Source organism: Mauremys reevesii, linkage group 4 (assembly GCF_016161935.1).
Source record: "Mauremys reevesii isolate NIE-2019 linkage group 4, ASM1616193v1, whole genome shotgun sequence".
Classification (NCBI taxonomy): domain Eukaryota; kingdom Metazoa; phylum Chordata; order Testudines; family Geoemydidae; genus Mauremys; species Mauremys reevesii.
In genome coordinates, this window is record NC_052626.1 from 29,834,327 (window position 1) to 29,860,916 (window position 26,590).

General features: G+C 40.5%; 1 protein-coding gene across 6 annotated transcripts in view; it reads right to left on the reverse strand.

Annotated features, from left to right (window-relative positions):
- SLC24A4 (solute carrier family 24 member 4) overlaps positions 1-26,590 on the reverse strand; it is an 80,579-nt gene that overhangs the window by 43,418 nt on the left and 10,571 nt on the right. For 5 of the 6 annotated variants that reach the window (XM_039538029.1, XM_039538027.1, XM_039538025.1 and 2 more), the window contains exons 1-4: positions 16,267-17,410; positions 4,901-4,977; positions 3,723-3,797; positions 1,118-1,202 (exon numbers count right to left, since the gene is read on the reverse strand). In XM_039538029.1, coding sequence (XP_039393963.1) covers positions 1,118-1,202; positions 3,723-3,797; positions 4,901-4,977; positions 16,267-16,411 — 382 coding nt within the window. In that variant the 5' untranslated portion in view covers positions 16,412-17,410. Of the gene's footprint in view, positions 1-1,117; positions 1,203-3,722; positions 3,798-4,900; positions 4,978-16,266; positions 17,411-26,590 lie in introns of those variants that run through there. The other variant, XM_039538028.1, reaches the window with a different exon arrangement.

Genomic DNA, 26,590 nt, shown 5'->3' on the forward strand with positions numbered 1-26,590 from the left:
CTCCTAGCATCCACCTTGCGTATAGTCTGAAGTGCTAGGTGTATAGTGTGGGGTGCTAGTCTTGATAGGACATATAGTCTAGTGGGTAGAGATTTGCCTGAGTCTCAGGAGACACAGGTTCAATTTCTTGCTCCACCACAGACTTCCTGTGTGACATGGGCAAGTCACTTAATCTGTCTCGGCTTCAGTTACTCACTATTTTCCCCATTTTATAGGTATTTGCCTGCCTCACAAGGGTGTTATAAGGCACTCAGATACCAGGGTAAGGGGGGCCATATAACTACCTGACATGACAGAATGCAGAGAAGAAAGCTCCCATGACCATTCTGAAGCTTTTTTTTAAAAAAAAAAGCTTTGTTTTCAGCTACAATCTTGTTTGAACAAACAGACTTTGATATTATGGATCTTGTGATGCTATCACACCCCCTCTATGTAGGAGAGTGTATCTGTAGATAGATATGGACTTATGTGGGCTTTACTATATTTATATATATTCTCCTTACTGTGGGACAAATTCTTCTCTCACTATGTCAATAAGGTTGCACAAATGTAATTGAAGGAAAATTTGTTCCAGCAGATGGCATTAAAATGTCAACTTTCACCACACAGGTATGTTTAGTAACAGCAGTATCTTCTCAAACCTTGAAGTGAGTGTGTGGTAGTACAGTATCACTGCTGCAGGTTTTCAATACTGAATGGTGTCAGCTGCAGAATGGAACCCAGCAGAACATCAGAAGCTAAAACATGTTAACTCAGTTATCTCCTGCTCTAAATATAAGGAAGAATGGTGGCACTTTCATATACCACTGCATGGGAAACCACTCAATAATACAGAGGGGCAGATCTTCAGCTGGCATAAATTGTCGTAGCTCCATTGAAATCTAAGCTGAGGATCTGTCTCTGACTTTTAATTTGTTTGCAGTGTTGTTGTAGCCATATTGGTCCCAGGATATGAGAGAGATAAGGTAAGTGAGGTAATATCTTTTATACAAGAGACAAACTTTAAAGCTACACAGAGCTGAAAAAGAGCAGAAGTTGGCCCAATAAAAGATATTATCTCACATACATTGACATTTTAATGGCAACTGTTGCACACGCTATTGAGCAGATCCCTTACCTATAACAGATGCAAATAATTCTGGGGTCGAGCTTCCTGCGGCCATGAAAGTGGCTCCAGCAACATCTTCACTCAAGTGTAATTTCTGAAAGAAAAGTGCCTATTATTTCAGCCTTGCTGGTCTTTTTACACAGCACACTTTTATAGTTACAGATAGAATCCTTTTATTTCCTCAGTTACAATACCATGAAAGAATGAACTCCCCCTATGATACAGCTCAAAGGTTGAAAAAGCCTATATATGAGATATAGACAACATGCTTTGGGCATATAAAATATTTATTCCCTAACCTAGTGGGACACCAGTTAGATAATATTATCCACTTACATTATAATATTTGAACTAACCAAGCTGATTAGAGAGAGACCACTCAGATGGGGATTCTAGAAGGTGGAACGCTCAGGAATCAACACTTTTTAGAATGAAGTCATGAGTAATTCAAGAGTTACAGGGGATACCTAGCTTGTAAAATTTGGTAACAGAAGTGAGTAAAATATAACCTATGTGAATGTCTTGCAAATAGTGGGCCTGATTGTGATCTCACATTAGAATAAGCGAACTCCAATGAGGTACATGAAATTAGACCAGTGTAGAACTAGAAAGAGGACTGTGTCTCACAGACAGATCTATTTTCATTACACTGCTTCTTGAGCTCAATCTGTATGCAGTTACCTCAGAGCTTTTGAGCCAAAATCTCAGTTGGTATAAATGCAGCTAGCTCCACAATTGGGCTAGGCCTATTCACACCAGCTGAGGATCTTTCCTTTGCACTATAAAGGCAATTGGATTTTTTTTTCTTTTTTGAATTGCTAGACTCATCTTTAATATCCCATCCCACTTCCAAGGATAGAAGAGTGCCTAGTAATAAATGAAGCAAGACAGAGCATTTTTCAGGCACTCTGCACCATTCTGAGCTGGCAGGAAGGGCTTCATAAGGAACTCATGGCATAGAAGCACAACACACAGCTCTCTAAGGGTATGTCTATACTACCTGCTGGATCAGTGGGCAGCGGGGGTCAATTTATCGTGTCTAGGCTAGACGCGATAAATAGAGCGCTCTCCTGTACTCCAGCTCAGCGAGAGGCGGAGGCAGTCGATGGGGGAGCGGCAGCAGTCGACTCACCGCATTGAAGACACCACGGTGAGTAGGTCTAAGTACATCGACTTCAGCTACGCTATTCACGTGGCTGAAGTTGCGTAAATTAGATCAGTTCCCCCCTCCAGTGTAGACCAGGACTAAGATGATCTGTCACTGATAACATGACTGATAGAGTTCAGATGGATGTGCTAACTACTCTGGATTCTTGTTAGCTGTCTAGCATTCTGGAGATACTTAAGCAGAATAGATTTTATGAAGGATCAACAGCATAAGCAGCAACATTATGGTACATCTTATATATCATGTATCTAAAAGTATGCTGATAGCACATCTGAAAACAGTAAGTAAAGATCACTGCTGAATACTTTGCAAGTATTTGCTGCTACAATCTATCTTTACATCTGTTCTCCTGCTGATAAGAATATATAACTTCTACTGATGTTTGTGGGCATTCTGTACATGTGTCCAAAGGAGAGGAAAAAAAGATGCCTTAGTAGCTACAACAGCTGGTCAAAAAATTTCTGTTAATATGAAATTATGTCAACCCCACTCTCCAAATAAGGTTTACTATTTTATAATCAATTCTATAGTTGGTTGGAAAATTTTCACCAAAATAAATTTTGGATCAAAAGTTTATTTTTCCCCCTATCTTGATCAACTCTAACTAGTATCTTATAAATACATTTGTAAAGTGCTAAAATTAATGTTTTAATATAATAGCAGATTATTATTCTCAGTTGTGTATATATTGCACTATATTTTCTAGTTAAATTTCACAGATCTGGTTCAAGTGGGCCCCGTACATAAAATAACTGACTTCATTAGTTATTATAACTATATTCTCCCTTTCCAATTATTCATCCTGAATTGCCTTTGGGTGGGATTTTTAAAAGTGCTTAGCACTGACTTAACTATGCTGTTATTGAAATTAATATTAAAACTCTCACTGACTTCAGATGGGGCAGAGTTAAGCCAATGCTGGGTGCTTTTGAAAAGTCTACCAGATAATTATTTCTATACATTAACTCTCTTCCACCACACATACCCAATCCCAACAGGCCAGAAAAACAGCACAAGCACATCCCTCCCTCTGACTGATTAGTCTTGCTGGCAGAAAGACACCCATGGCCAGCAAATTAATATAAATATTTCTAGCCTTTTTCCAAGTGCCTTTTAAAACAAGGATCATAGTAACAAACCCATCTAATCCTTACATCACCCCCTATACTACCCCACCAATGTGCTTCAGACCTGTGACAGGAGGAAATCATTTGGCTGTGCCCATTCAGTCATAAGCCTCTTTGCCAAGACTGCTGTCAAGGGTGCCAATTAGCACAAACTGTAGTGGGTTTATGATATGGAGCCCTGTCCACCGGGAAATGGATTGAGGCCACCAAATTCATTTCTAACAAACTCCAGACAGCCATTGGATGGTACAAAATGGCCAAACTTAAAACCTACAAGAAACAGATTTACAAAAGGTGGTTAAATTTCTCTTTCACTTACCTCACAAATTTTCTCTAATGAGGGAACAAAGAAGTCATCGCATACTATAGCCAAGGCATAGAACATATAAAGAGCCTGCGGGAAAAAATAAAGTAAGAAAATGTAACTCAGTCACATCATGTAAAAAAGGGAGAGGAGAAGGACAGGATGTATATTCAAATAATGTAGCTACAAACCCAACATGAATATGTGGCTCCATTTCTATCTGCTACAAAACAACGGTATTCATGAAGTTATGGCATAAAAATATCAGTATGTTCTTCTACTTAACAGTATGCTTAGGAAGGGAGGGTTTGGAAAGTTAGGGAATAATGAAAATGCAGTAATTTGTTGTAATGGGGTGCCATGGTAGAGTAAGGGACATAATAACAGACAGTGCTTTGGAGGAAGAGCAGTCATCACTCATGTTTTCAATTAATTACCTGGCTAGGTAATGCAGGCAAAAGCAACACTAAGATATTCCATGTGCAAAGAACAATCACATCCTGAAAGAAATGGTTCCTGACTTTGGCTCCCATTTGCAAACATCTCAGGGGCTATGATTGTCTTGTGAGCACATGTTGTCCTCCTGATGCATATTTTCACAATGGGACCAATCCTGCAGTCCTCACTCAAGTAAATCTCCCATTTACTATTACTTTCCCAGATCTGGGACTGCAAGACTGGGCCCCAAAGACCTTTAAATGTTTTTGGTTTCTGCAATAAGATGTCAGGCCCACTACCACGTTAACAGATTTCATCTGTATTTCTTTAGGCTTTAAGGGCCTTATCCTTGTTTCTTTTGCACAGATGCACAATGGACAGGACAGGGAACAAGGAGACCCCCCATATCATCTGTTCCTGCACAGAGGACAACTGGAATCCATACCTGACCCATGCAGGGTGAAATCCTAGCTCCACTGACATCAATGCCAAAACTTCCATTGATTTCAGTGGGGCCAAGATTTCACCCCAACTGAGATTAGCAATGTTTATGCCTTCATTTCTGCTTGCATGAACACTTTTTAAAGTGCTCCAGTCGGCTTCTGCTATTTGAGAATTTGATTGCAAATGCACCATTAAAAGTCTGCTGATTTACAGAGTTCTACTAAGAAAGGGCAATGGGACTGAGTAACTTCTTGCACCTAACTAAATAAAAAAAGGAAAACCAAAAGGAACCAAGGGAGGACAAAACTTACACCAATAATATGAAACAGCACTGCTCCCTCCTGCCGATCCTTATTTGTAAATACATCTTCAGGAAATTCATTAATTGCTGAAAGAGAAAAACAATTATTTAAAAAAATTTGTAGGTCTACCTGAAAATTTTATACTTGGAAGACAGTAAAATAAAGATGGATATTTAATATTGGTCCTAAATTAAAGGAGGAGGTGATATCTTTATCAAAGACCATATCATTCAGTTTGGTGCATCACAGCCTGCCGAAGTCTCTTCAGTTCACTAGGATAAAGCAGGGGGAAGATAGTCTGCTGGTGTCAGTTGTCATTTGCTTCAACAGTTTAAACCAATATTCAATAGCTGTTAGGAGTTTCCTGCTCACAATGACTCCCTTTTACTATTTTCTCTTCTAATTATACTTCTGAAGTAACCAGCAGAGGGGCAAATTCCCCCCCCCCCCAAAACAATATTCCTGGCTGTAGTCTGCTATCCACATAGATTATGGTGCTAGATAAATGTTTGCATGTCACTTTACAGACATGAAATAAATATACAGTGCATACCCAAAGAGCTTGCAATCTAAAATTAGACAAAGAAAAGGATAATAGATAAAGGAAGGGGTGGGGAAAAAAAGGAAGGCGAGGGTTAAAACATAATAGGAGTCAGATAACAGGTGAAGAGAACTATATAACCTTTGACTTTATAAGCAGTGACTGAAGTAGGTCAAGAGGAAGGGGTAGCTCAGACAGAAGTGGAAAGTCAGTGATGGAAGAAAAGAGCAAAGAAATGCGTTTTCAAGCAGGTTCTGAATGAGAATGAGGCTGCTTGCAGTAGTTAGATGGAGCATTTTCCATGCCTAGGTAGCAGTGTGAAAAATCTAAGAGCAAGAACACCAAAGAGTGGAGAGGAAGGAAGTAGTTAGGCATCCCAGAGGGCAGAGTGTGCTGTGGGTGAGGTGGAGAGCAACCAAAGATGTGAGGCAGGCAGGGCAGAGCTGTGCAGAGACTTAGGCTTTGTCTACACTACACAGCTTTTAGCAACACAGCTGTGCTGCTAAAAGATGCATAGCGTAGCTGCTGTTGGGCAGCAGGAGAAAGCTCTCCTGCTGACCAAAAAACTTCCACCCCCTCATGCACAACAGCACTTTTGTCAGTAAAACTTTTGTCGTTCAGGGGTGTGTGTGTGTGTGTTTTAACACCTCTGAATGACAGAAAGTGTTGCCAATGAAGTTCCAATGTAGACAAAACCTTAGAAGTGAGGTTGAGGATTTTGAACTTCATGTGGAAAGAGAGGGAGCCCATGAAGAGGGTTGGAGATGAGATGGTCAGAGTAGAGCATTATTTTAGCCACTGATAGCTAGATTGGTTGGAGAGGTGACATTTTCATGCAGAACTCCCGATTGAGTTCAGCAGGGAGTTACACTTGTGGGTTGATGGTAGGATATGGCTCAAAAGTACTTTGAAATATTCATAAATGTACCAAAACCTGGTGAACAAAAGCCAGAGTCTAGTTTGATCACTTTACCCGTAGCCAGAGCTTTTCTCAATGGTACTTGCTGAGGCCTGCTTCTTCAAAGTAACAAATGCTTGAAAATATGCCTGCTTTACAATGTCCTTGCAAACACATTTAATGCCAATCCACTCACTTTTCTGGTTTGTGTATATTCTTCAGTTTCCAATATAATTCTGCAAGCAATAAGCATATACTTGGAGACCAAGATTTTCAAAAGTGACTAGTGATTTTGGGTGCCCAATTTAAGACACCATAAAGGGGCTTGACTTTTTAAGAAAGTTTGAGCTCTTGTCCTTTGCAAATCAGGCCTTTTTAAGATGGCTCAAGATGGGCATTCCAAATCTGAGGCATTCAAAACCAGTCATTTCTGAAAATTTTGACCAGGGAAAATAAAGTACCTTCATATCACTATTTGAAAAGACTGAGTTATTTAACATCTGCTCAAGGATGTATATACATGGCAAACTTTTCTTGCCCCCTGAAAGTAATATAACATAATTGCCTCAGTGCAAAGACGAAACCCTCCCTGCTCTGTTTTCATTCCTACAACCACAATTATTTTTGCATGATACCATTGGCAGCAGGAGTTGTTTAAAATCAGAATTAATAAATTTTATCTGCCTTACAATAGGCAAAGCCACTGTTTTGTGAAATCCTCTGACCGAAAGCTACCGTAGTCAGTGGTCTATAAACAATTAAGCATAAAATAAAAGTTCAACCAGATGTCATGGAGCAATGACTGTACGGCGTTTCGTTAGCCTCTTTCATAAGGTCTGCACTTCAGAGCCAGTAAACAGCATTTAATACATAGAATTTGCTCAGGATTAACATGCAATTTTTTTCTACATCACACATTTAGTTAAGGAAAAAGACAGTAGTTTAAAAGATATTTTTTTTAGACATCTATGAATGCAATTCCTTATTTCCAATCCTTTGACAAACCTTCCAGCCTATGTCTCACTTCTGTAGCCACTGGGAGAAATTGAGGGAGTGATAGTAGTAAACTTTCTGGTAGTCCAGCACATCAGCAGGATACTACCCAATCCCTAGTTGAGTTATGAAATATCATTCAAGGGACTGAAGAGTGCTTAAGTGCATAAATATCATCAGCACACCAGTTTAAGGCCACGAGCTTAAACACCACAGAACAGATTTGGCTATTAAGTACACTTTTGTAAAAATCAATAATTTCACCGAAGCCAAACCTGTACAAAACTGGTGCAAGTGAGAGGAGAATCGGGTCTTGCACCTGGATTTCATAGTAAACGTACAAGGACAGCATACTGTAAAAGCAGCCTGAGGAAACAGCACTGCTGTATCCTGGGAATGAAAATTGTACAGTAAATAAAAATAACTCATGTGGCTATAATGAAGTGCTGTTTCACAAAGAGCTGTCAAAACAAAGATAATATACAATTAAATGACCCAGTAGCTAGGAAATCTCGGATCCTCATTTGGATGGATTTGCCTTTTGAACCAGCACAAATTCAAATACCTTTAAAGAATCAAAACAGATGGATAAATAGCCTCTTTTTATATTTTTATTACTATTTCCAGCAAGCAAGGAAGAGGAAAGGGAGAGAATATCACATATATATATTGGAACAAAGTTTGTCGCATTGTAATATTTTGAGACACTGTATTAAATACAACTGGATGAAATTCTCTGAATCTTTTTTTCAGTGAAAAACACAGGTTTGGCAACACCAAAACATTTCACAGATTCATGTTGGTTTCTATGAATTGTTTCAGTCCAAAAAATTCAAAAATTCTGAAAAATCATTTTGTTTTGACATTTTTCAAAATGGTACACATTCAGTTCAAAATGACTTTTCATTTAAAAAATTTCCCTTTGCTTTTTAAAAAAACCAATAAAAATGTTTTAAATGGTCAGAAACAAAACAAAAACATTTAACTTGACCTGAAATGATTTTTTTCTTGAGTTCGAGTCACTGAAATTTTTGGGGAAAAAAAATCCACTTTTGGTTTTATCCAAAACTAATTTTTCCCCACAATTTTTTGGAAATGTCTGCAACCAAAAAAAAATCATTATTTGCACAACTTTAGTATTAAACTGGAGTGAAAGTGACATTCTTAATCTCCTGCTGGGAGACAGGGTAGGATAATCTATAAACTACTATTAGTCAGTGTTACATAATCTGCAGTGGCTTTCGACAACTTTGTAAGAGGCCAAAACAGCCTTTTACATATGAAAGTGGTAGAGCTGAATAGGTTTCTCATATTACTTAGTACTTGCTTTAGCACTGTTGTAATATTTGGGCCTACACGTTTACCCTAATTGTGAGCTCAACAGTGAGATGTGAATGAAAGATCATAAAATATCACATTAACCTATAATGTAAATGTTGATGGGGAAAGATGAAAAAGGGAGGCAGAAAGATTGGGCTAATCCAAACAAAAAGGCCTACTGATATAGCTTAACAACTGTGTAAAGATCATGTCTGGTAACAACCCACCTCACCGCAGCTGTCTATTATCCCCACCTTTGGAGTCCTGACAAACTAGGTTATAAACTCTCATGGACAAGAGCACTGTCTCTTATTTGCCTGTTCAGAGAGTAGCATAATGGGCTTGGACTCTTATTTAGGTTTCCTTGGCACTACTGTCATACCAATTAATAACTGACAAGAATAATAATTACTACAGGGCTGTTATGTGAACAGAGGGCAGGGGAACTGGCTGACAATTTCATGAATGGCAGGGGAGGTGCCTAGGACACTACCTTTCTGTACAATTTATGAAGGAGCTTGAAAACTCTCTATACTGAGCCATGAACATGGAACACAAAGAAAGAGGCTTAATCACCTTTAACAGAAGAGAACAACCCTGGAGGGCTGATTCTGCTGAGCTACCAAACTATTTACAATACAAGCACCAAAATGCATATGGAAGTGTGTAAATAATAAGTCTCAAAACAGAGTTTAAAAGGAGTTACAGAAGTTAATCCCGGTGCCTCACTTTGATTGTTTACCCTGGTTTTAAAGTGAGGATTTACAGAGCAGAAGCCAGGGGGAACCCGTGCACAATACTGACACCTGCCTATATTTAGGCTGGTTACCAGATTATTCCAGTAGGCACTGCTGACTAGCATGAGAGCATTGCTCCCATACGCCCTGTCGATTCTGTTGGAGGCAGCCTGCCAATGAACTAAGTTTCAAAATCTCATAAGCCTGACAGAAAAATCTCAGCAGCCACGTGGATCAGCTGTTTTATAACCTGCCTTGGCATGTGATTTCTTCACTTTATCACCAGTTGATTCACTCACAGAAGCAAGAGACACACCGACTCTTAATAGGCTGCTGAACATAAAAGATATTCTACATTTTCCTGTCACAGTTATTTACAATGGTAGCGGCATTCTGCTGCAGGGAGAAAAGAACTGCAATTTAAAAAAAAAAAAGAAAAAAAAAGATGCATATGAAGGGCTCTTAGAGTAAAAGCCATGCTGGAAGGGGCTTGTGCAGATGCATTTATGACCCCCTTCCTTGCCCACCCCCAGCCACTGTGGCATGTGCAACATATCTGGCTACGCTAACTTGTTCTCTCTCCAGTCGCTCAGGGAGGACATAGCACTGGCATTCTGGGTGCACCTAGTGCAGGTGCACAAGGGAGTAAAGCAGAAGGCCTAGATTAGCTACCTATGCCTTCCCTCTCCTCCACCCACTCCCATGAATGTGCTCAGAAGCAGTCAAAATCCAGACCAAAGTATTACAGCTAACACATTCCCTTTGTTCAAGCAATGAGGGCAAATCTAGGTGATACTCTCCAAATACTGACTGCATTTCTATATGTGGGTGCAGCCCTTTCTCTCATCACAGAGTGGTTGGGCCAAATTTTAAACGCCTTGTGTTTATGCATGCCCCCCCCCCATTACAGGGAGCATAACTCATTTGTGTGCTGAAACGAGCATCTGCAAGTAAAGAACCAAGTAGAGGAAGCTGGAAAGGGGAGCAGGGTCACCCCAACATTGAAGCACTGCTCTGCTGTGGCTCTCCAGGGATGTGTGGGACTGGGGCAGGGCTGCAGTTTGAGTTTGCTGGGGAAGCAGGTGGGGGAGTGGGCAGTGGCAGATTAGCCACTGGGCCAACAGGGCCCATGCCCAGGGGCCCTGGCCAATTGGGTGGCCCCCAGAAAAATGGGTGCCCTGTGCCCCAGCCTGCTCTGCCCGCCCGGTGCTCCTGATGGGGAGCTGCAGGCCCTGCTCCCCAGCAGGAGCACTGGGGGTGGGGGGGGACTGCAGGCTGAAGGGGTGGGGAGGGACCCTCCCATTTGCTGTGGACCAGGGACCTATAAACCCCTAATCTGCCTCTGGGAGCTGGGGCTGGCTCCTCTGACAGAACAATGATGGGTAAACTCTGTGTGGGGAACTTTGCAAAATTGTTTCCTTCGGCTCTCTCCCATGCAGTTTTACCCCAGGAACAATGATCCATCCTGTGCTTTGTATCATTCTTTTACACACAACACACTGTCAAACCAACATGAAATCCTTGTTTGGGGATGGAATAAAAAAAATTAAACGTTATTGAAATAATTAGCATTATTATTTGTAGACCAGGAGCACCCAGGGGCCCGAACTAATTCAGGGTCTCAGTCTACTAAGCACTGTACACACGTATAGTAAAAGACACTACCTGCCCCAAAGAGCTGACAATCTAGAAGGCAAGATACAAGAGCTGGGAGAAAGGAACAAATGGAAGAAGGAAAGAACACTGAATGGGTCTCTTTATGGGTGCTCGTATTTCAGCAAAAAACAACCAGCACCAAAACCCCACACATCAGAGAATAGATTCATTTTACAACAGCTATAAAATAAAATAATAACTTGTTTTTCCTAATCATAAAGAAACTTTAAAAATGAATCCACAGCTTTCTGAAGACACACACAAAAAAGGACATATGGGATGAGCCAGGATGATAGTCATCCCAGGCAAGATAATGGAACAGCTGATACAGGACTCAATTAATAAAGAATTAAAGGAGGGTAATATAATTAATGCCAGTCAATACAATTTTATGGAAAATATATCCTGTCAAACTAACTTGATATTTTTTTCGATGAGATTACAAGGTTGGTTGATAAAGGTAATTTTGTTGATGTAATAGACTTCTGTAAGGGCTTTGACTTGGTACTGCATGACATTTTGATTAAAAAACTAGAACGAAATAAAATTAACAGGACACATATTAAAGGGATTAAAAACCGGATAACTGACAGGTCTCAGAATCTAATTTTAAATGGGCAATCATCATCAAGCTGGTGTGTTTCTAGTGAGGGACCAGTTCTTGGCCCTATGCTATTTAACATTTTTATCAATGAAAACACAATCATCACTGATAAAGTTTGCAGATGACACAAAAGTTGGGGGAGTGGTAAATAATGGAGAGAACAGGTCACTGAGACAGAGCTGTGTCTGGAATATTTGGTAAACTGGGTGGAAACAAACAATACAGCTAAATGTAAATGTACACATCTAGGAACAAAGAATGAAGGCCATGCTTACAGGAGGGGGAAGCTGGGATTCTGAAAAAGAATTGGGGTTGTGGTGGGCAGTAAACTGAACATAATCTCCTGTGGCCAAAAGAGCTAATATTATCCTGGAATGCATAAATAGGGGAATCTCAGGCAGGAGTAGAGAAGATATTTTACCTCTATTTAGTACTGGTGTAGCCACTGCTGGAATACTGTGTCCAGTTCTGGAGTCCACAGTTCAAGAAGGATGTTGATAAACTGAAGAGGGTTCAGAGAAGAGCCACAAGAATGACTAAAGGATTAGGAAACATGCCTCATAGTGATAAATAGATTGAGTTTCTTGAGTGTATCATAAACAAAGAGAAGGTTAAGGGGTGACTTGATCAAAGTTTTTAAGTACACGTGGAACAAATATTTGATAGTGGGCTCTTCAATCTAGCAGAGAAATGTATAACATGATCCAATGGCTGGAAGTTGAAGCTACACAAATCCAAAATGGATATAAGCCACAAGTTTTAATAGTGAGGGTAATTAACCATTGAACAATTTACCAGGGGTCATGGTAGATTCTCCAACACTAGCAATTTCTTTATCATGATTGGATGTTTTTCCAAAAGATCTACCCTGGGAATCATTTGGGGAAGTTCCATGGCCTGTGCTACTCAGGAGGTCAGACTAGATGATCACAGAGGTCCCTTGAGGCCTTGGGATCTATGAAAATGAATGTCCTGACCACTTTTGCTCATTGATATTCCTAAGGCATTTTTTAGTCTCTACGTTCTGATCAAATTACAATTTGAGTAATGACATTCTATGTACCTGAATTCCCCCTGGGGGTTTAGTTTGTTATGGTGGGCTGGATTTAGCCTGGGTTGTTTCTGTTTCTGCTGGCAGAAACCCTGGCACAAAGTCCCAGCTGTGAAATATCCATCATGGGAAATGGCTACCGTGGCAAAAGGCGGTCAGTGCTTTCCCTCTACTGAAAATGTCTCACTGTTTTAATTTGTTAGCTAATATTGGGTACAGCAACCCTAGATGCAGTTTTTATATCAGCTCAGGTGTTTAAATGGTAAGGGTTTCAGAAATCAGGGTGAAGAGCTTGATATAGACAGATACTACAGCTGGTAGGAATAGAAGCAGCCCGAGCAGGGACTGCTGCACTAGAGGCGAGAGGGTAAAATGGGGCCCAGATGGAACCATACCTCTCCATCTCCCCCCTGAATCCAGAACTGTGCAGGGGAGATTGCCCCAACTCAAAGGGCATTAGGATCCAGGTGGTGCCTCTCCTCCTTCCTCTCACGTGGCCATGGGGGAAACTGAAGAGAGGAGCCGGCCAGAGACTACAGTGGGTAGGAACAGGAGTAGCCAAAGCAGGGAGGGGACCTTTCTCACCTCCATTCGGGTCAAAACTGTTAAATGTTCTCTGACCTCCTCTGCCCTGTGCTGACTGGCTGTTTGCTCCCCATCTCTGCTCAGAGTCTCTTACCTCAGCTTCACTCCACTCCTGCTCCTCTCACTGTCTTCTCCCCAGCCCTGTCCCCATCCCCTTCCTTCCCTTCCCATTTTTACCAATCCCCGGCTAAGTAAATCCACCACTCCAAAGTATTGTGCAACTCACATGATGTTTGCCACCAACACATTGCTCATTCTGCATGCATTCTACACCTTTCCCCAGCCTGTGTCTGTCTTGTATACTCAGACTGGAAGCTCTACAGGGCTGGGACCATCTGGTACTCTGTCTGTATGGCACCTACCCCATTTTTGGTTGGCCCTTAGGTACTACCGTAATAAACATGATTTGTAATAACAACAGATAATGTTTGTAAAGTTTGAGATGAAAGGCACAACATAAACATGAGCTATCGTTATCTGACCCTCACATTTTCAGGTTTGTGATAGCAATAAAATTGCTTACGAAACAAAAGCAGTTATTTTGACTAAAAAAATGCTGACTGGATTTATTTGAATTTCAATGCTAACTATGGAAACGGAACAAATGTGAACATCACACCAGCATACTGTGCCATTCCGAACATTCTGTCCCAGTTTCTACTTTGTTCTTTATCACAGAAAATTCATGTTGATTTTTATTGTTTTCAGCTGAACCTCAGTGTTTGGCTGACTACAAACAGGAATAATAATTATTTAAATCAATGGAGTATCCTCTAAGTAAATAGTCTACAGGTCTTTGACTTTTTAGTGGTCCATTCCTAAACAGATTGAATACATTCTAATGTGTCTGTATAAAGACACAAAAATGCTATACAGTACATTAATTCTATACTTTTCTTCCAAATTGTCAGAAAACCCTAACTTCGTGAATGCTGTTACATGCGTGGGCTCGGCAGAATTCAATTTTTATTTTTTTCTAATTTCAACGACATCAATTTTTATTTTTAAAGATTTTTTATTATTACAGTGGCTGGGAATGAAAGGAGGGGTAGGATTGGGGTTAGGATTAGGGCTGCACTGACCAGGGGCTGCAGGGGGCTCCCTGAACATGGTGCTGGGAAGGCAGCAGTCCTGGCCCATTGCAGCAGAGGTTCCCAGCCAGGACTTCAAGGAGGAGAACAAACCACCAGCCACAGAGTGCTGCTGAACAGTTCCTGCTGAGGGATGACTCCTGCACTCGTGGCTGATGAGTGAGTCAGTGGGGCCATGACAGTGAAGATGTGGGGCTGGTGACACTGGATCCCTGCCAGTAGGGTTGTCAGGTGTCCTTGCTGACCGGGCTGTTAGAAGTCCGGTCGGCAGCACAGCGGGGCTAAGGCAGGCTCCCTGCCTGCTGTGGCTCTGCGCAGCTTCTGGAAGCAGCAGGCTCCTAGGTTTAGGGGCAGCCAGCAGGATGGAGTGAGTGGGGGTGGGACCTCAGAGAAGGGGCGGGGCAGAGGGCTCATCCTCCTCGCAGTCCTGGCTGGGGGTCAGTGCTCTGCCCTCATAGGACTGCAGCCTTCCCGACACCTGCAGAGATCAGGTTTCACTGGCCCTGCAGCAGCTTAGGGAGCCCTCTGTAGCCTTGCGGTCATGGGACTGAGGGAGCAGGGCCATGACAGTGGAGCTGCAGAGGGCTCCCTTCACTGCTGCAGGGCTGGAGACACCTAGACCTTGCAGGCAGAAGGGGGCAAAGCTGCACTCCCACCCACTGTTACCGATTGACATTTTTTTCATCGATTTCAACTGACATGCTGAAATGGATGTTTACCAACAGATAAAGTATCAGAGGGGTAGCTGTGTTAGTCTGGATCTGTAAAAAGTGACAAAGAGTCCTGTGGCACCTTATAGACTAACAGACGTATTGGAGCATGAGCTTTCGTGGATGAATACCCACTTTGTCAGACTCTTTGTCGCTTTTTACCAACAGACAGTCATTGAAATCACATCCTACCACGCCTATCCATGCACCACAAATTCAGTAATGACAACTAAATGTTTCATGGGGAGGAATGTCTCTACACGAGGAAAATGTTCTTCATGGGCAATTGATACCCAGGAAAGCTGGTATCTTAAAATGAAAATAATAACTCTACTTTTAATCCCAGATGCCAGCTGAAAAAATGACGGTCCCCAAGCTTTGAACTCCTGTTCCCATTAGACAGCTGTTTTTCAGTTTTGTATCAAAATCACGTGGACAGACCCCAAAATGATCATTTCTTCCTCTGATGAATGTTAATATACACTCACTGGTGAAGAGCAATTAGGTACCAGCACTTCAAAGACACACATCTGTTTGCATGAAACAACTCTGGAAGGAAACCCCGCTATGTGTAACTCTGTAGTAAGAATAGTTAGCCTGACTGCCCAGCCTGGGCAATGACAACACATAACAATGAAGTCTAGCATGAAACACCACTGAATCTATTTGAGGGTCTTTTGTACGTAATCAATGTAATGCTGTGCAAAGCCAAAGATGAAACTTTCTATCCAAAGCTGAGTACCATATGGCAGGAGGCACAGTAAGCTTCCCATTCCCTAGCACAATCTGTAGAAATTACTAGCAAATTTAATCTCTGCAGTATATTAATTCAATTTGCATTATCTGTGCCATGGCAAGTAGCAGCTTATGAAGCAAATGACTGCCTCAATTCTTAACTATTAAATACATTTAATACGTGTACTGTAAGATAAAAAAAGGATGGTGTATTAATGAAATAGCCTTTAAAAGCTCTCTTTCCATCAGAATGAAATTACGGATATTTCTATAAAAGACAGGATTAGCTATAGGGAAAAGTTACACTTATGCCTTATTAAAATATAAATTTACATTTAATTTCTTTTTTAAGAAAACTATTTGCACTCATTAAAGCAGAGTCAGAAAATCAAATAAAAATATAGTAACAATTATCTGCAGAAATATGGAAATGTGAAGCATATGATACATTCACCTCCTGAAGCAGCATTGCACTGTATCAGCATATCAGAGAACAGCATTTTGTGTGCATTGGTCCATCTGTTAATGTTTTTAAACTCCTCAAGCTTATAAAGGGACTCATAAGTTTGGGGCCATTGACTTTTCTCCCTGGCTCCCATTTGCTTTCGTCTTTAGAAAAATGTCTTTAAAGAGCTGGAGATTTTCTATCACCAGACTGGTTTTCTTTCCTTTGTGAGAGCACCAGGATATCTCACAGATTAGTATTAAGGATAGCTTGTGTCTGATTGCTCCACACAGCAGCATGTCAACATTATTATTGCAAGATAACAGCAGTTAGGTAACAAAACCATGGTAACCTGACTAGAAGAGAAGAGGTGATCTGCAGTTTCGATCTCACCATGAAACTGCTAGATCAACTCAAGTCAACTGTTCTAAATCAGCAACAGACAGAGGTCAAACAGTCTGTGCTTAGTTTTGGTGCGCTCTGTACATGTTCTATCTTCTGCTTTATTGTACAAGGTTAACCAAGAAAAATCAGTTTGATTCCAATGCATATTGCTAGTATCCAAAATTTACTGCCATTTGACAGCTATTCAGTTGCCTATATGAATGAACTGGTGGTTTCAGTGGCCTCTGGGAAATAAGATGGTGTCTCTCAGTCCAATGATAACTGGTTGAGTGGCTACTGTATTTCGTTTCAATAAAGAATAGATGGCTACATATCTGGCAATATTTTCATTTGGTAGAAATCTATTGAGAAAGAGCAAGAAAGGAAAAAGGCTGAACTTGCCCTCAATGATATTATCAGGTGGGCAAGGGTTGCAGAAACAGGACCCATGTCTGCAGAGAGAAATATTCAGCAAAGTAGTGGATGATCATGCTGACACACATTGTGAGAAGGTCAGAGGATCCAAAATTCCACATGTAATTCCTCATGCTTTTCATAGACAGACTTTCCAGCCCGAACCAGTTTGAAGAGATAAATGTTGACAAACAACCACTTGCTTTCCCTTAATTTTCTGTCTCATCATCTCAAGCTCAATGTTTTTTGTTCATAGGCAGTTTTAAAATTCCCTCTCAAAACCAAATTATAACAATTATTTGTGTTTGTTGTACAGCTTCTCCATTCACAAGTTCATCCAGCTCACCCATATCAAACAAAGCCAACAATCCACTGCCAAGACAATTAACATGATGTCAAAAACTCTGCATTATGACTTCACTGAAAATCTAAATAAGAGGAACTAGGAGAGAGACAGGTCTGGTTTTAACACCAAAGAGACTTGATAAATTAACAAAGAGCACTGTCAAACTTATTGAACATGTGAAGAAGCAAAGGAACACAATTTTAAGACATGTTGGGCTAGAGCAGGGGTTCTCAAACTGGGGGTCGGGACCCCTCAGGGGGTCGCAAGGTCATTACATGGGGGGTTGCGAGCTGTCAACCTGCACCCTAAATCCTGTTTTTCCTCCAGCATTTATAATGGTGTTAAATATATTAAAAAGTGTGTTTAATTTATTGGGGGAGTCGCATTCAGAGGCTTGCAATGTGAAAGGAGTCGCCAGTAAAAAAAGTTTGAGACCCACTGGGTTAGAGTCTCTCCTGTTTCAGAATTCTGGTGAAGGAGAGTGGGGGACGTCAGGAAGGTGGTTACAACTCTGTTTCTGTGAGCTTGTGTGCCCTGGGACTGCTCTAGCTTATGTCAGTGGTGTATCATCCCTATTGGACCATTTGCAACCCGACAATTAGCAGAGCAGAACAAGACCCCTTCCCCGCTCCAACACACTTCCTATATGGGTGGTGGGGGAGCAGTCATGGGAGCTGGCATGGGTGGTTTTATGCCAAATGAGAGCTCCCAACATGGGAAATTCAGAGCTGGCTAGTTATGGCCAAAATCTGGTTCTTTTGTGCTGTTTGAACGGCACAATGAAGTTGCATCAAATACAAGAATCTGGCCCACAGGTTGAAAGTTGCCTTGTTTTTTAAACATTTGAGGACTTCCATTTGTAAGAGGACATTCATGTAACTGGTATCACATGAGAGGATCAGAGTGTATTCTTCAAAGATAAAGAACAAAGATTTCTACTAGCGGTAGTCCTTTCCAGATATATGGTCATCTTTATTACTGGAAATAACTGGATTATAGCTAAAATAATCCTTCTCTGTGACAAATACCACTAATGCTGTTTAAAGTGCAATTCTCCTTTGAAAAGTAACTATATAAAATGTCTCCTTCTGACGCACCCAATTGGATACTTTCCTGCTGTCTTTAGTGAATAAAATAAGGGATCACCAGCTTTTTTTAGTTAGCACTACAGAACTCATACAGCAACAGGAGCATGTGCTGGAGGCTATTCTGCTACATGCATCCTCAACAAAAGTGCTACCCAAATTCCAGTTGCACAGCCATTGTAACTGATGACTTTGGAAGAATCCAGCTTGACTCAGACCACAGGATGAATTTGCAGTGCTGGCAGCTAGACAATCCACTGTGTTACTTGTAAACTGAAAAGATTTGATCTGGAAAACGTTCAGAGGAAAGAAATATGCAACCCCATGAGGTAGTTTTCCAGAGTCACTTTTCACATCAGAAGTACATTTTAAATGAAGCTGTCTGTGCTGCAGTGCCTGCAGCAGAGCTAATACATAATAATGGGTATTTCAATCCATTCTATTTCAGCAAGTGTAGCATGGTGACTCATGTAAAGTAGCAGTAATGGCACACATATTTCCCCAAATGCAGAATGCACGGGGAAAGAAATTAAATTCATTATTTTTAAAGAACTTTATTCTTACAATTTCTCTGAAACCCTCTAGACACAGAAAGTATAACTGGGTAGGCTAAATGTGTTAGCCTGTAGATGAAGATGAAAAATGACACAAAGCTGTAGGTGATACCTTTTACAAGGCTAAGATCAAAAACTGAATAAACTGACTATTGAGACTCATCAAGGCATGGAAAAGCAAAGCAATTGGTAGAAAGTATAGTGGCAGGGTGTCGATACACACTGTAGCCCTAAAGTCAGGCCCACAGAGACCAAAAGGGGAAGGATGTAAAAACAACGTCAGGAACAGGTGTGGTTTGGAGTTTCTCTCCTTGATAGCTTTATTTGGATATGGTGGCTGAATGCTAGAAGGCAGTGTCAGAAAGACCTATTCAATCATCTAGTCTAGGGGTCGGCAACCTTTCAGAAGTGGCGTGCCAAGTCTTCATTTATTCATTTTTAATTTAAGGTTTCACATGCCAGTAGTACATTTTAACGTTTTTAGAAGGTCTCTTTCTATAAGTCTGTAATATATAACTAAACTATTGTTGTATGTAAAGTAAATAAGGTTTTTAAAATGTTTAAGAAGCTTCATTTAAAATTAAATAAAAATGCAGAGCCCCCCGGACCGGTGGCTGGATTATTTCCAACACTACATTTTCTTGGGCATTGTCCAAAAGGCTTCGTCAATCAGCACAATGACAGAGGGAATAGCTAAAATATAAAGGTACAATAATTATACAGTAAAGGAAACCCCTGTATCCTATTTTGTAGGTAATATTTAGACTAGACTGACTAGAGGCCAGAATTTTCAAAAATGTTAAGGACCCAATGTGAATGCAACATGCTACATTTATGGCTGCTAACTGCTGAGAACTTCTGCAAGTCTTGTCCTTATTTTCATGTCTAAATGGGAGCAGAGTTCTGAAAATCTGGCCTTTATTGTGGCTGCTGAGCACCTGAACACTCAGATCATTTGTGTATTGAGAAAGCACTGTGTGTCTATATAAAAGGTGTATTTTCAGAGTCCACAAATTAGGACCATTTTAAATTCAATACCTTATGTTCCTGAGAGGTTTTTAGATTCCCTTTCCTATATTGTCCAAAAATAGAAAAATAAAAATAAAGCAGCCTCCCTCTGTGATGCTCACAGTGTGGCCAATCCTCATGATTTGATTGCGAGTCCTATGTTATTGGGTGTTTTTCCCCAAAGCCCCAAGCTGCTGTAATCATGTAATTAGGTGAGAATCACAGCTTTCATTTAAAACAAAAATAAGTTTCTAGCTCTTGTGCTGGCAGGAAAAAAACCTCAAAGAACCCTACATGCTCAAAAAAATAAAAGTAGCCAAACTTTAATTTAAAAAAAAATAAAATAAAAAAAAATCTCATGATTTTGGTGGGCCTGACTCATACTTTTTAAATATTTGGGGCTAGCAATACTGCTTACCTACTAGCATGTTTTCACTCAGCAAAACTGCAAACATTCATCTTGGTTTGCAGTTTCTGCCTGGTGATATAACATGATGCCAACATAACAAATCTTACTTATACTTTTCACACAGGTAACCCTATCACGGTTAAATAGATGAGCAAGATTTGGCCCTCTATCTTGTACATCATATTTTTCTGGAAGTATTAGAAAATGCTATCTGACTTTAGAATACATTTTCCCTTTCATTGCAGTGTATTTAATGTGCTCGTTAGCTACCTTTTGCAAAGGTACCTGACTTGCATGGTTCGGTGCTGTTTTTCCCCCTGTTGGTATTCCATTGGGCATTTGCTTCTTGCGCTATAAATTCACCAGGGAACTATAACCATCACTAAAAGAATACAGAGATTCTCTCTTTCAACTACTAATATGTAATGTTTATTTTGACAATCTGCACTTCAACCACCTCCTATTTTCAGACAGAATCTGGCCAGAAGAACAGCCTCTCAACAGTTTTGGAGCAGCCCCTAGGTCTAGTGGAAACCTCAACCCTAACATCTAATGAGGAAATATATTTTTTTCATAGATTATAAAAGCCAGATTAAGAAGTGATATGTAAGTCACTGTTAATTACACTTTAGCAGGCAGTAGGATATGGATGTAAGACGTCCTGGGGGTCAAATTCAGAGGCGATGTGTAAAGGCAGTGGGGATATAAATTGTATGTTCGTACATAGGTGCAAGACTGTATAAGTAAATACATTCAGTGGAGTAAGGACTTATCTACATCAGGAAATTGACCACAATAGCTATTCCAGAACAGATATCTAGGGATACTCTATTATGCAATAAAAGTGATTTTATTCAAGAATAAAATGACTCTGTTTTAAAAGTGCACTAAATATTCCAGAATAAAACTGATTTTTACTGCAGAATGAGAAGTGTAGCAGGGAAACTAATTAAAGGAGAGGATACAAAATTGTAAATTAAAATAGCCCCATCTGCCTTCTACTTTAACCTACAATCCTGCACACACACATATCTTCATGTACCAATAGGTAACTTGCTATTATTAATAATTTGCTATTATTAAATATTTGCATGCAATGCCACAGGAATGCACAATGCTTTATAGAGAGAACATTGGACACAGCCTTTGCCCTGAGCAGTTTATAATCTATGAGTATGACAAGACAGGCCATAGGAGCAAATAGACTTTAAACAAGGGGAAAAAGATGGAGAAGAAACAAAATGCGGTTACAGTTCTCACACCACATCAGTTTCTATTTCCAATAGTTAGTTGTGCAAGGTAATCACAGGGGAATGGGTCATCTGAAGGGCACCTCACTTCTGCAGTTTGCCCTCAGTGTTACAGTAATAATGGGTTAGTGAACTTGGAGTGATGCTTTCTAAAGACAAGTGACACATCGTTGCAGTACAATACGCCCTATGGCCGAAGCTATGTCAGAGCTCACCACTCTTACCACAAAGCATGGCCATAAGGAGCCTCATGATCTTCTGAGCTGATTTTATTTTAATTTATTACCAAGCTTCATGAACTGACCAAGAAGTTAAATATTAAGCAGAGAGTTCTCCCCAGCAATTTATTAATGAATCTGCCTTGCCACTCTGTAGGAGAGGCTTGCCTTCCATTGTTTTATTACAGTGCACACAACTCAAAATGAGGGGATGACGCTCACAAGAAAATCCCAAACCAATACATCAGAAAAATGTTTTTTCCAATACATGTTTGCACTGGTTCCATGGGATTAAGCTGCAAAGTTTATTCTTGAAGCCTCGAGGGAGATTAATTTATATAGTCTAGGAAAGAAGAGACCAGAGACATGATCACCATCTATAAGTATCTTTGAGGTAACTATATAAATGAAGACAGGGAATTATATGGAGTCCCAGGAGCTAAGGAAGGAAAAGTTTAGATTAAATACTGGGATAAAGTTCTTAACAGTAGGAGAAACAAGGAAGTGGAATACACAGCTAACAGTGGATGAATCACAACCACTGTAGATATTCAAGAATAGTTACATTATTTATACAGCTCTATAAATGTACTTTGTACAATGAATAAAAAAACCTTAGGTGTCTACTATCTAAAATAGTCTAGATAAGAAATACTACACATAGGAGCTCTGCAAAACACAAGGGGTTAGGACTAGATGATTGGGAACTTCTTTTTCTGGCTTTGCCCTGATAGGGGCTAGATAGCGATATCCGTATTCACTTTCATGATTCCAATGAGCCTGTACCCTTGGACTAAGGTGCAACTCAGTAGGTGTAAGGGGATCACAATCTGGCCCTAAAGTAATCTTAGACCAATCCCTAATATTCCAGTGAAATGTGTACCCAAGCTTACAGGATTCTCTCTTAAAATAAGCTATTTTAATAACGGTGTTTGCCAAACTGTCTCACGTTTCCACTCTCATGAGTCCAGGCACAAATTCTGCTCACCCGCCCCTCCTAACCACCCAGGAGGAAAAAGAATTCACCCATTTCCCCTCCCTCCCCCCGAAAAAATTATTTGCTCCAAACTAGTGGGCAAATAGAATTTGACGAAGAGGAGATAAACAGGCGCCTGCTGATGTGAACCAGAATGCAGGGTCATTTTATCTGAAAGCCCACTGGAAGGAGGTTGCAGTGGCACAGAAGCTTCAACCTTCCATCTGCCAGAGGACCAGTGCTGATTTAAGCGGGAGGGAGGAGTGTGCCCATGGGTAGCACGGATGAGAGAAAGCCTTAGCCACAGATTCAATCTGCCCTTCTCTAGAGTAATCCTGCAGGGGGAGCAGAGGTGGAGACTTGATCCCCCTTCCCCCACACTGGTGCTGAGAAATGCAGTCTGTATCTCCATCCATCAGCCTGGCTGAATGTAGCCTGTTGAGTATAGCAACTGGTCTGAGCTAACTTCATTAACTCAAATTATTTGGGAATGTACAAAGCCGCTATACTGGGTCAGATCAAAGGTCCATCTAGCCCAGTATCCTGTCTTCTGACAGTGGCCAATGCCAGGTGCCTCAGAAGGAATGAGCAGAACAGGTGATCATCCAATAATCCATCCCCTGTCACCCATTCCCAGCTTCTGGCAAACAGAGGCTAGGGACACGATTGCTGCCCATCCTGCCTAACAGCCATTGATGGACCTATCCTCCATTCATTTATCTAGTTCTTCTTGCTTGCTAACATATTATAATTTGTTTATTTGATCATACCATCTCAAAATCAGCAGATCTTCTGGAATGAGTATGCTACATATTTACATAACCATTTTCCTCCAGAGACCTCAAAGTGCTTTACACAACTTTGAGTAAGCCTCATTACAATTGTGTATCATTATTAGCCCCATTTTACAGATGGATAAACAGGACACTGAGGCTACAACTACACTATGGAGACTATACTGGCATAGCTATGTCGGCGTAGCTATGCCAATGTAACCCTGTAGCACAGGTGCAGCCTACACCGGTGGAAGGGTTCCCCCTCCCCTACCCCCATCAGTGTAGGAACACTACCTCCCTAAACAAAGTTAACTACATTGACAGAAGCATTCTTCTGTTAATGTAGTTGCATCTACATTGGGGGTTAGATCAGCATAACTACATCAGTTAGGGGTGTGGTTTTTTCACACCAATGTAGCAATGTCAATTTAACTTTTAAATTTAGACCTAACCTGAGGGCTTGTCTTCACTATAGAATTAACTCAAATTATAATTTGAGTGTTGCCCTAACACCCATTCTCTTAACTCGAGTGTGGTGGTGCTTTAACTCAAGCTGGCTGGCCTGGCAGGGGCACTAAGCTACAGTTCAAGTTAGCACAATTTGTCGGTTGCTAACACAATCATTATATGCAGCTCAAGGTTCGTGGCATAGTGTGGCCCCTTTCACTCAAGCAAGGCTAACTCAAGCATGCAATTCTCTGGAAGCATTTTGTAATGCTCTTTTATACAAGACACTACCCAATGAAGCTGCATTTAGACACGTTTAATTCACAGAAGCTGTTTCAAGTAGTTAAAAAAAGCAGATCTATGAACATATTCAGGTGAGCTATATTAATGTTTAAGATGAGGCAATTTTAGTAACCCAGGCTCCACTAACGAGTGGTGAGCTAAAAATAAACCTACCTATTTTAAAAAACCATGTTGGTGTTTGAATAACTATGATCAATAGGATTGATCTCTTTTCCTGGTGAAGTCATACTAGTTGGATGGGGTACAGAACCCAATTAATATTATGATTTGAAATATACAGAACAGACAATATTAGATCCTATACATCAGAAGGATTCTAGTCTACCCAGGTATATTTAACATTCAGTATTTGAGTGTACAGGTAAACATGCAGGAAAGAAGTGAAATCAAATGCATTTCGACAGGAAACTAAACATTTTTGCTCAGCATAGGACCTGGCATTAGAGGAAGAAAGAGGTAACACTGGCTTTCCACCATCTCTGACTCCTTGATTTTGGGGAAAACTGAGGCCAGTCTAGCCACTGCATAGTAGAACAACTTTAACCTTAGGATACCTGTAGCTCAAGGGGGAATCTTCCTTCTCTCCAGCCATTCCTGCAACATCACTCAAGGATCCCTCTTATACCAGAGGAATTCTTGGGGAACCAGCTTCCCTGAGAATCAGGCTAATGTTATTTATATGGTGATTCATCAGTTTTAATAACATAATTTACAATTCACAGCATCAGGTAACACCAAGCTCTTACACAGTCCAAGTACAAATACAACAAAACAGAATCATGTTTTGGCAATGTAAAATAAAAATCCATTGTCAATATAATCCCACTGTGAATATAGCCTATAAGAATACAGTGTTACATATCCAAGAGATCAGAGTAACAACATGTCTATTCATTGGTCTGAAACCATGAGAATTCATGCATGAGAATGAAAATACTTCAAAAGACATCCACCTGCTTTCATTACACTTATCTCAGATCCAAAGCGAAATATGTCATAGATTAAGGCACATCAAAGACAACAAAACAGAAGTCAAACGTGAAGGACAAAATTGGCTGTCATGTTTCTGAGAATAACCGCATAAGATAAACAAGATTATTAACTACTTAGAATAATTACAATTTAATTTACTATAGCAGCCAGCTCCATGCTAGTCTGTTTGTACAGTTATGGTGTGTACTGCATTAAATGTCTCATCCCAAAATTATTTTACTGGTAATGGTAACTATGCTTTAGATACATGCCTTTATTAAAGCCACCAACAAGCAACTTTGACAAAGCCATTGGGGCAATATACTGAACAAGATATCAGATTTACAAATCCTTACAATAATCAGAAAAGTTACCATCATAATTCTCTGGAAGCTAACAAGGTATTGGAAGAGTACGGAAGGATTCCAGGGGATATACAGGAACAGACTTGCTCTAAGGGATCACTGGATGAAAATCTGAAGAGGCTATGCTTTAACATGATAGACTGTTTCACAGAACTAGCATTTTCTGCCATCTTAGGTCGCAACCCCTAGAGTGGGCTGCTCATCACTTAACAAATCAGCGGTTTGGGTCACCAGTGTTGTTAAGTGCTGTGGAATGTTGTTGCTGCTTCAGTGTTTTTACTGTTCTTGGAGCTCCAATGTCAGCTGCACTAACAGACAGTGCAGCATGTTAATTCAACAGACCTCGATGCTGTTCATAAGAAAGACAGGTTCAGTTCAGTGGTAAAGATGCTCAGCCAGATTTATTGTCCACAAAGCACAGTACTAGCGTCCCATAGGAGCTACAGATACACTAGGACATGTATGCTTGCAACAATGGTACCAGTTCAGTCAGCACACTGGGACACTGTCCCCTTAGCTGGCCAAAGATGCCACTCCTATGACTTCTTTTATACACTGATACAAACAAATTACATAATACACTCCAGACATTGCTAGCCACCATCCCTCTCCTGTACCAGCTAACTCAAACAAAAAAACATTATTATCCATTATCCTGTCACCCTATTCTTATCTTACAGGAACACACCGACTCCTTGTACCACATTCTTAAGAATGTTTTTACATAGTTACTTCCGAACTCTTGGTTTTCTTGTACCATCCTGTCCAGTCAGGAATATGCCTACTTGGCTAGCCAATACCTAATGTGTTATTTTTCCAAGGCCAG